The sequence below is a fragment of the Macaca fascicularis genome, chromosome X (genome assembly GCF_037993035.2).
Source record: "Macaca fascicularis isolate 582-1 chromosome X, T2T-MFA8v1.1".
NCBI lineage: Eukaryota > Metazoa > Chordata > Mammalia > Primates > Cercopithecidae > Macaca > Macaca fascicularis.
The window spans coordinates 9,642,594-9,654,126 of NC_088395.1; the positions used below are offsets into that span (position 1 = coordinate 9,642,594).

The following is an 11,533-nucleotide window of genomic DNA, read 5'->3' on the forward strand; positions in this document are numbered from 1 at the left end:
TTACAGTCATGCGCCACCGTGCCTGGATAATTTTGTATTTTTAGTAGAGATGGGGCTTCACCATGTTGGTCAGGCTGGTCTCGAACTCCTGGCCTCAGGTGATTCACCCGCCTTGGCCTCCCAAAGTGCTGGGATTACAGGCATGAGCCACCGCACCTGGCTTCTTCAATGCTTTTCTAAGTTTAATTGAAAAAGAAACCAAAATGGTGTTTATGAATTAGAAGGGAGAGATGTAGATCTTAATGTATGTGATAGCTATAACCTAAAGGTTGCAAGGAAAGGACACACCTAGTGGTAAGGTTGCTACATTCCTCTGGAAGTCATGAAATATTAATTCTGAATAGGCTATGGGCAGGGCACAGTTGCTCATGCCTGTGATCCCAGCACTATGGGAGGCCAAGGCAGGAGGAATCGCTTAAGCCCAGGAGTTCGAGACCATCCTGGCAGCATGGCAAAACCCCATCTCTACTAAAAATACAAAAAAATCAGCTGGGCATGGTGACCTGCACCTGTAGTCCCAGCTACTGAGGAGGCAGAGGTGGGAGGATTACTTGAGTGCAGGAGGCAGAGGTTGCAGTGAGCTGAGATTGTGCCACTGTACTCCATCCTGAGCAGCAGAACCACACCCTGTCATAAATAAATAAATAAATAGTTTTTTCAAAATAGGCTATGAAATGCCTGTGTATTGTCATCCCTAGAACAACCACTGGAAAACTGTACAGAGATTCACACAACTGAATAGATAACTTTTGACCTTGCTCAGATAGCCCAAAAGAGGGCAGTAGAAGGGAAGCCGCAACAACAACAACAACAACAACAACAACCAGAAGAAACAAAACAAATATTAAAATAGCAGACCTGCCCGGGCACGGTGGCACACGCCTGGAATCCCGCACTTTGGGAGGCCGAGGCCACAGGATCGCTTCAGCCCAGGAGTTCAAGACCAGCCTGGAGGACATAGGGAGACCCTGTCTCTAAAAAAAAAAAAAAAAAAATTAGCTGGGCATGGTGAAATGTGCCAGTGTTCCCAGCTACTAGGGAGACTGAGGCAGGAGGATCTTGAGCCCAGGAATTGGAGGCTGCAATGAGCTATGATCACACTACTGTGGCGACAGAGTAGACCCTGTCTCAAAAAAGACTCCAACCTGGGCAACAGAGTAGACCCTGTCTCAAAAAAGAAAAATAAATTCTCCAAATACTGTTAAAAAAAAAAAAGGAGGAAGTGGCTATTTCTGCTCTCCACATGAAAATCTGTTATATGACAACAGTTGGAGATCATCAAACACTTGGAGCCCAGTGGGAGCGAGACTGTACAGCCACCTCCCTCCAAGCTCAGATTGGCCCTCCTGCCTTCTGCCGCAGGAGGGAACTGGTGGTCTGGTGATTATGGGGGGTGGCCGTGAAGCGGGTAATTTGGAACATCGGATACAGATTCTCAGGCACTATTCCTACTGACAGTCCCTCTGTACTTCCCCCACTGACACCCCCCTCCCTGCAGAGGCACCTGGTACCACAAAGAGTCTTGCTCCCAACAGGTCTGCATCTCAGCCTTCTGGTCTACCAGGACAGCTGGCATTTGTCTATCACCTTTCCTGCTACCAGGATCTTTTTGGTAAATCATCTGCTATGTTCTCTGGGGGTCAATGCCTCTCTTAAGCCGTTTCTGTCATTTTAGTGGGCTTTGAGGAGAGGGTGCAGGTAAAATGCATATGTGCATTACTATTTTTTTTTTTTTAAAGATAACCAATAGTCAGTGCAGAAAAGCACAAAAACTTGTCACATTGTAGGACACTGAAGAACAAGAGAGATCACATAGAATTCCCCAGCCAGTCAGGAGTCCAAGACCAACCTGGCCAACATGGTGAAACCCCGTCTCTACTAAAAATACAAAAAATTAGCCAGGCGTGGTGGCGGGCACCTGTAATCTCAGCTACTTGGGAGGCTGAGGCAGGAGAATTGCTTGAACCCAGGAGGCGGAGGTTGCAGTGAGCCGAGATTGCGCCACTGCACTCCAGTTTGGGCAACAAGAGCAAAACTCTGTCTCAAAAAAAAAAAAAAAAAAAAAAAAAAAAAAAAAAAAATTCTCCAGCCAGACATGGGCAGTGTGTTAGTGTCCTATTGATGCTGTAACAAATTACCACAAAGCTAGTGGTTTAAAATGCCACATTTACGCATTGCAGTTGTGAAGGTCAGAAGTCTGCAATCTATCACACCGAGCTAAGGTCGAGGTGTGAGCAGGGCTGCGTTCCTTTCTGGAAGCTCCAGAGAGAATTGGTTTCTTGCCTGTCTAGTTTCTGGAGGCCGCCCCATTCCTTGTCTCACGGCCCCTTCCTCCAGCCGCAAAACCAGCAGTCTAGCGTCTTCCGGTCTCTTCCTGACTCTCCTTCTATCATCTCATCTCCCTCCCTGACCCTCTTGCCTCCCTCACACAAGAACCCTTGTGATGACACTAGCCCACCTGATTAAGCCGGGATCATCTCCCCATGGCAGGATCCTCAATTCCATCACAGCCGCAAAGCCTGTTTTGCCATGGAAGGCAACATAGCCACATACCCCCTTCCTTCCTTCCCGCCCTCCCTCCTTCCCACCTTCCTTAAGGACCTCCTTCTCCCCTTCCTCCCCTCCCTTTCTCCTTCCCTCCCTCCTTCTCTCCCTCTTTCCCTTCCTCCCTCCTCATCTCCTTTTTCCTTTTGCTTTTTTTAAGGAAACGGAATTATATAATACTATTTTTGAAATCTGCTTTTTACTTAGCAGTATTGGGAATGTTTTCCTTAATTATTCTGCAGCACAGTATTGAATTTTGGTGTGATATCCCATTATAAGGATATAAAATGGTTTGCTGAACGGTTCTCTAAGTGTGGTTTTAGGATTTTGCCTTTTTGTCCCAGTTGTAACCTCAGTTACAGAGTTCATTGGGTGTGCCTTGCACTTAGATCTTTGCACACATCTCTGCTCATTTGCTCAGAATAAATTCCTTATTATGGAAACCCTGTAAGCAAAGGAGTCCAGTGGGATTTTGACTTCCGTGCAATGTTTAGTCCTACATACTGGGTAGCCGGCATCGTTTGCCTTTTGGCAGCCTCATTTCTTACACAGGTTCCATTTGAAGCTGTCCCCAATCTTAGCAGGTCAGTTTCACACACCAGGAATCACTCCACATCTTCCACTTGTCCTGCCTACCTAAACTGTGTTCTAGCAAGCTTGTAATTCAAGACTTAGCTAGAAAAAGGTCATTTCCCATGAGCTAACAGTATCTTTCCCAGCTGGCGCGGTGGCTCACACCTGTAATCCCAATATTTTGGGAGGGTGAGACAGGTAGATCGCCCAAGCCCAGGAGTTGAAGACCAGCCAGGACAATAAAGCAAGACTCCATCTCTGCAAAAAATACAAAAATGAACCAGGCATGGTAGTGCGTGCCTGTGGTCCCAGCTACTTGAGAGGCTGAGGAGGGAGGATCTCTTAAGCCCAGGAGGTTGACTGAGGCTGCAGTGAATTGTCATTGTGCCACTCTACTCCAGCCTGGGTGAGAGTGAGACCCTGCCTCAAAACAATAAAATTAAAATCAATGGTGTCTTTCCTAATGCATGGGTTGTCAGTGGCTTTCACAACTCAGTCTCATCCAGGTGGGTGCCACTTCTGCTAACACCTGTACTTATATATTGCCACTGCTTTAAAAAAAATGTTGGCCGGGCACAGTGGCTCACACCTATAATCCCAGCACTTTGGGAGGCCGAGGTGGGCAAATCACGAGATCAGGAGTTAGAGACCAGCCTGGCCAACACAGTGAAACCCCATCTCTACTAAAAACACAAAAAAATTATCTGGGCATAGTGGCAGGTGCCTGTAATTCCAGCTACTCAGAAGGCTGAGGCAGGAGAATCGCCTGGACCCGGGAGGCGGAGGTTGCAGTGAGCCGAGATCATGCCATTGTACTCCAGGCTGGGTGACAAGAGTGAAACTCCGTCTTGAAAAAAGAAAAATTACCGGGCCGGGCGCGGTGGCTCAAGCCTGTAATCCCAGCACTTTGGGAGGCCGAGACAGGCGGATCACGAGGTCAGGAGATCGAGACCATCCTGGCGAACACGGTGAAACCCCGTCTCTACTAAAAAGTACAAAAAAAATCTAGCCGGGCGAGGTGGCGGGCGCCTGTAGTCCCAGCTACTCGGGAGGCTGAGGCAGGAGAATGGCGTAAACCCAGGAGGTGGAGCTTGCAGTGAGCTGAGATCCGGCCACTGCACTCCAGCCTGGGCGACAGAGCAAGACTCCGTCTCAAAAAAAATAAAAATAAAAATAAAATTACCTGCAGGTGATACGAGTTAGATACCAGTTCTAGGGCTGGTGGGGAGAGAGAAATTAGGAGCCCATACAGATGTTGGAGTGGACCCTGCAGGTCTATTGGCAAACATAGCCACCCTCCAAAGGCTGACAGAGCAAAAGAGGCTACATGATGAAGCAAAGGAAGCAACCAAAGGGTGGTGGCTGAAGTGACCTCAGGACCTAGGACTGATACCTGGATGAGCAGGGTGACTGGTGGAATGTGGGAACAGAACATTGAGGGAGGGCCTCAGAACCAGAAACCATGGCTACAGTGTTGATGAGAACTCCCAGCTGCCTGGACCAAGAAGCCAGTGCTGAAGAACTAGGCAGGTCATCCGAGAGGAGCTGTGTCCATGTCGGCCCCGCTGGCCAGGTGAGCTGACTGCCCTCCCCTTAAGCCACCAGTTCACGTGGAGACCACGTCACTAGGTAGCAGAGGTTCGTTCCTTCTTTACTGTGTTTTTTTTTTTTTTTTTTTTTTTATTGTGGTAAAGTATATGTAACACAAAATTGACCATTTTAGCTGTTTAAGTGTACAGTTCAGTGGTAGTAAGTACATGTAATTGTTGGGTAACTGTCACCACTGTCTACCTCCAGAACTTTTTATCTTCCCCAAATGAAACTCTGTCCCTGTGAAACATGCACTCCCCATTAGCTCCCGCCAGCCCCTGGCAACCACTGTCTACTTTCTGTCTATGAGTTTGACTCTCTATTATAGGTACCTCCCGTATGGGGAGCCAGACAGTATTTGTCCTTTTGTGAGTGGCTTCTTTCACTCAGTGTAATGTCTTCGAGGTTCGTTTATGTGGTAGCCTGTGTCAGAACTTCCTTCGTTTTTGAGACTGTGGACAGAGATCGTATTTCTGGCGTCGGTATAGACCACATTTAGCTTCCATTGTCTGTGGGGGGGCACTTGGTTTGTTTCCGCCTTTGGTTACTGTGAATAACGTTGCTATGAACATGGGTGTAGAAATATGTCTTTGAGTCCCTGCTTTCACATCTTTTTGGGTATATACCCAGAAATGGAATTGCTGGATCACATAGCAAATCTTTTTTTTTTTTTTCTAAGAGGAACTCTCCCTCTGTCACCCAGGCTGGAGTGCAGTGGTGTAATCTCGGCTCACTGCAACTTCCGCCTCCCAGGTTCAAGCAATTCTTGTGCCTCAGGCTCCCAAGGAGCTGGGAATACAGGGACATACCACCACACCCAGCTATTTTTTTTTTTTTTTTCTAGAAGAGACAGGATTTCACCATGTTGGCCAGGCTAGTCTCGAACTCCTCACCTCAGGTGATCTGATCCACCCGCCTCAGCCTCCCAAAGTGCTGGCATTACAGGTGTGAGCCACCACTCCTGGCCCCCTGGATCACATGACAATTATTTGTTCAGTTTAGTTTTGTTGTTGTTGTTGTTGTTGTTTTGAGACAGAGTCTTGCTCTGTTGCCAGGCTGGAGTGCAGTGGTGTAATCTCGGCCCACTGCATCCTCCGCCTCCTGGGTTCAAGCAATTCTCCTGCCTCAGACTCTCGAGTAGCTGGGACTACAGGTGCGCACCACCATGCCCAGCTAATTTTTGTATTTTTAGCAGAGACAGGGTTTCACCATGTTGGCCAGGCTAGTCTCAAACTTCTGACCTCAGGTGATCCGCCCACCTGAGGCTAACGCAGGAGACTCGCTGAAACCCAGGAGGGCTTGCAGTGAGCGGAGATCACACACCACTGCACTCCAGCCTTGGGTGACAGAGCAAGACTCTGTCTCAAAAAAATATTTATATTTATAGTGAGTATATGTTCTTACACTAAGGATGGTAAATAAAGTAGGAATCAGGAGGCCTTCACAGGACTGGTGTTAATCAAAAGTCAACACTGCTGGATTAGCATTGAAGATGGAGTCACTTGTCTCCACAAAGGGCTGTTCCTATGTCTGCATCTTCTCTGAAGAGCCATCTTGAAATATGCCAAAAAAGGATATTTCTTTTGTGTATGAACCTGTTTGATACCTAGTGAAGCCTACGGACCTTTCTCCAGAAAAGATGCAAAAACAAGATGCCCAGGATTACACTTATTTTGAAATACAGTTATTGAGCCAGGCACAGTGGTTCATGCCTATAATTCTAGCACTTTGGGAGGCCAAGGTGGGAGGATCATTTGAACCCAGGAGTTTAAGACCAGCCTGGGCAATATAACAAGACCCCCATCTCTACAAAAAAATACAAAAAGAAATTAGCTGAGTGTGGTGGGACACGCCTGTGGTCCCAGCTACTTGGGAGGCTGAGGCAGGAGGATGGTTTTTGCCCAGCAGGTTGAGGCTGATTGAGCTATGATCACTTCACTGCACTCCAATCTGGGAGACAGAGTGAGACTCTGTCTCAATAATAATAATAATCATTTGTTCAAGATTATCTTGCCAAAAAGAATGATGCTATAAATGTGGCATCTGCCAGGAATGTTCTGGCCATTAGGAGGGATTTCTGACATCAGCCTGGAACAACCTCTGACCCATCCCTCCCCAGCATGCCTCCTCGATAAAGTTCAGACCCTCAATGTTCTCCAGCAATTCTTTCTTTCCTTCCTCCCTCCCTCCCTTCCTCCCTCCCTCCCTCCTGCCCTTCCATTTCTCCCTCCCTCCCCCACTTCCTACCTTCCTTCCTTCCTTCCTTCCTTCCTTCCTTCCTTCCTTCCTTCCTGCCTTCCTTCCTTCCTTCCTTCCCCTCACAATGTCTATTTCATCCCATCTTTATTCGTCACTTAAAAATGAGTATCTCTTTCCAGAGTGGATCTTCCTTGGGGAGTCGGGAGAGGTATGTGAGCTACTCCTCTGCACCCTTCCCAGCACCCAGGAGAGCCTTTCAAAGTTTTCTGCGTATACATGTGGGTGTCTTTTTTTTTTTGAGACGGAGTCTCACTCTGTTGCCCAGGCTGGAGTGCAGTGGTGAGATCTTGGCTCACTGCAAGCTCTGCCTTCCAGGTTCACGCCATTCTGCTGCCTCAGCCTCCCGAGTAGCTGGGACTACAGGCGCCCACCACCACGCCTGGGTAATTATTTGTATTTTTTTTAGTAGAGACGGGGTTTCACCATGTTAGCCAGGATGGTCTCGATCTCCTGACCTCATGATCCACCCACCTTGGCCTCCCAAAGTGCTGGGATTACAGGCGTGAGCCACCGCGCCCGGCCACATGTGGGTGTCTTTTAAAAACAAAACTGGCGGCATACAACTACACACACACACACACACACACAAGGAGACACACAAATACACACAAACATACAAACACACAAAGAGACACACAAACACACACACATATATATAAAAAACAACATGTATATTTATACATTCTTTTGCATCCTTTTCCCATTTAGCAAACAGTGACAATTTCCTGTCATTAAAATGCTTTTGAAGACTTCATTGTAAATGGTTGAATAATATGCTATATCACCTGGAATTATGAAATGTACTTAAGCATCTGTATTGCTTCATATATTACTTGTCTCCAGATTTCTCTTACTCCTAGTGTCAGCAACACCCCTGGTGAGCATCAGTGCCCAGACACTTTGATCCCACTTCTCTGATTTGTCCACTAGAATTAATTCCAAGAAGTGGGAGATTGGGTCAGGAGACACCCATGTTTTTATTACTCTTGATAATAATTTTTTTTTTTTTTGAGACAGAGTCTCGCTCTGTTGCCCAGGCTGGAGTGCAGTGGTGCTATCTCTGCTCACTGCAGCTTACGACTCCTGAGTTCAAGCGATTCTCCTGCCTCAGCCTCCCAAGTAGCTGGGACTACAGGCGTGCACCACCACGCCTGGCTAATTTTTGTATTTTTAGCGGAGACGGGGTTTTGCCATGTTGGCCAAGCCGTGCTCAAACTCCTGACCTCAAGAGATCTGCCCTATTCGGCCTCCCAAAGTGCTGGGATTACAGGCGTGAGCCACCATGCCTGGCCTTATTCTTGATAATTAATTAATACACTTTTATGTTTGTGTCTCTCTATGCTCGCCATTTTTTTCCAATTAAAAAAGTAATATACTTTAAGACATGAAAAGAAAAATCAGTAATCCTAATATTTAGATGCATCTCATTTTAGCTTCCCAGCATATTTTATGATAGGCAAAAATAAGATTATACTACTATATATACTAATGAGTTTGTTACCTGCATTTTAGATTCAATGCACCATGGACATTTTCCCATGTTACTAAATCTTTTTCTACTTTACTATCTGCAAAGTATTATAATAAATGAATGGCTTCACTTTAACGTATACTAGGTAGTAAAGTGTATTTCTGTACTCAAATTAATCAATCTTCCATTGCTTGACAACTTTTTTATTGGAGACAGGGTCTTGCTATGTTGTCCAGACTGGTCTCAAACTCCTGGGCTCAGGCAAGTTTCCTGAGACAACTGTTTCATGAAATATTTTTTATTGTTTTCTTATTTTAAATAATCATGCGTATTGCAGAAATATTTGAAAATACTGAACAGCCAGGCACCATTAAAAAATTACAATCTGAATGTCACAAATGGACACAACATTGCGTGAAAGAAACCAGTCACACAAAAGCATTGACCATATGATCCCCATTTTGAAAAACAGGCAAAATAGAAGTAAGGTGTGTGGGGATACATGCTGAGATGATAAAACTATGAAAGCAAGCAAGGAAGTGGGAATATTGTGTATCTGAAATGCAATGGTGGCTCCATGGGTGTTCACCCCATCATCATTAATTGAGCTGCACACTTGTGTGCTTTTCTATATGTGTGTGACCCTTCACAATCCAAATAGCTTAGAAAAAACTCAGAATCTCTCAAACCCAGTTAAAAATGTCTCCTAATAGCTTAGGATATAGACTTTCTGTTCCATTTGTATCTATGATTATATCATACATATTATTTTGAAACATGTAATTTGTATTTGAAATATTATGGACACCTCCCTTTTGGTCACATAGAATGGCAACTAGAATGGCTGTCATGAAAAACATTAAAAATACCAAATGTTGGAGAAAATATGGAGAAACTGGAACCTCCATCATTGCTGGTGGGAATACAAAATGGTGCAGCCACGTGGGAAAACAGTTTAGCAATTTATAAAAAGTTAAATGTGCACTTACCATATGAACCACCAATTTCACTCCTAGGCATCTACACCAGATAAACAAGGACATATGCCCATACAAACTTTTATATTCAAGTGTTCATGACAGCATTATTTATAATAGCCAAAACATGGCACCAACCCAAATGTCCAAAAGCTGATGAATGAACAAACTGTGGTCTATCCACACAATGGAACACCATTCAGCAATGAAAAGGGACAACCTTCTCATACCTGCTTCAACATGGATGACCCTTGAAACCGTGCCGTGTGAAAAGAGCCACACAAAACTATTACACCTTGTATGATTCCATTTGTATTGTCAATGTTGGCATATAGCTCCATCGCGTAGACGTAGCATAAATTCTTTCACCATGCCCTATTGTTGGACTTGATGTTGTTTCCCAGTTTCCAATATTACAAACAATGCTGTGATGACCATCTTTGTGGCTACATATTTGTGGCCGACCTTATTTATGTCTTTGCACCAATGCCCAGAAGTGGAACTGCCAGTCTGAAGGTGTGTGCATTTTAAGGCTTTCGGGAAATATTGTGGAGCGGCCCTGCACAAAGTTTGCTCAGACTGCACTCCCACTAGCAGAGCGAGAGGGTCTAGTGTCTCCTTTCTCCAATACAACACCTGGGAGGCTGTCCCAGGTCCCAGGATCCCCCCCTCACCATGCTCTGTATTTGTTTGTAGTTTCCTGGGTGCACTGCCACCATGTCCTGGTTCTGCAACAGTGCCAACTGCCAATTTTCAGTCTTCACCCTTACCACCATAGGATGGATCCTCTCCTGTACGTCCATGGGCCTTGTGGAGTGGCGAATATGGTACATGAAAGACACCCCGCTCTACCCCCCTGGGATCGCCTGCGTGGGAATATTTAGAGTCTGCATTTACCGGCATCGCACCAACAGCACCACAACCAAATTCTGTTACCGATACAGCTACCAGGACACCTTTCTCCCTTTTGAAATTTACATGGCTCAACGCTTCCTACTGACTGCCAGCATTTTCGGATTCTTCGGGAGAGCCTTTAACATCCTTGCACTTAGAAACACGTCTGTGAAAATATTTGAGGAGGACACCTACAATTCATTCATTGTTTCAGGAGTTTTCAACATTGCTGCTGGTGTCTTTATCTTAATTGCTGTGCTCCAGAACTACGATGCCATCATAAACTCACAGGGAATCACCTTCCCGCCATCTCTCCAAATGCCCTTCAAGCCAGATGTGCAGGAAGTTGGCACTGCCATTCAAGTGGCAGGGATAGGTGTCTTGCCTATGCTGTTAACTGGGATGTTTTCTCTATTTTACAAATGTCCCCTGTACTGCCAAGTGCATCCTGATATTTCAGAAACGTGAATTTCCTGGTTGCATTGGCTTTGCAAATCCAAGATTTCTGGGAGTTTATGGAAAATGTTATTAGCATGCTCTACCAAATATTTCCAACGACTCAAGACCATGGCATGTGTAGTTTGGGACAGAAGGTGGCCAACTGTCTCCTTCTGTTATCTTGTGTATCTGAATGTGGTTCACTGATTTGCTCGTTGAATTGAGAACTTTTATTTAAAAGTCTTCCCACCTGCCAGTTGGTCTTATTGCATCTGAATTTTAATTATTGTTGGCTAAAGCAAATAACCCTATAAACTAAGGGTAGGGAAATAAGAGTTTCTGAGTACATTAACTTTTAACATTTCCCTCTCAAACTTTTGCTACAAACAATCATAGGCCGGGCATGGTGACTTACACCTGTAATCCCAGCACTTTGGGAGGCTGAAGTGGGAGGATCACTTGAGGCCAGGAGTTCAAGACCAGCCTAGGCAGCATAGCAAGACCTGGTCTCTACAAGAAAAAAAAAAAAAAAAAAGCTGAGTGTGGTGGTGCGTGGCTGTGATTCTAGTTACTTGGGAGGCTGAAGTGGGAGGATCATTTGAGCCCAGAAGTTGGAGGCTCCAGTGAGACATGACGGCACCACTGCACTCCAGCCTGGGCCATATGGCAAGACCCCATCTCTTTAAAAAAAACCTCAATAAACAAAAAAACAAGAATGGACCTTGTTTTCTGTGTAATGGTAATAACATCTCCCTACCATATAAAGTTTTCTAAAATGTGCAAAAGT

At 45.4% G+C, this 11,533-nt stretch overlaps 1 protein-coding gene across 1 annotated transcript; it reads left to right on the forward strand.

Annotated features, from left to right (window-relative positions):
• Nucleotides 1-10,115: 10,115 nt before the first annotated feature.
• On the forward strand, nucleotides 10,116-11,275 carry CLDN34 (claudin 34). The gene has a single exon (XM_005592938.5). The coding sequence runs from the start codon at nucleotides 10,132-10,134 to the stop codon at nucleotides 10,774-10,776; it is 645 nt and encodes a 214-aa protein (XP_005592995.2). The 5' UTR covers nucleotides 10,116-10,131; the 3' UTR covers nucleotides 10,777-11,275.
• The last annotated feature ends 258 nt before the right edge of the window (nucleotides 11,276-11,533 follow it).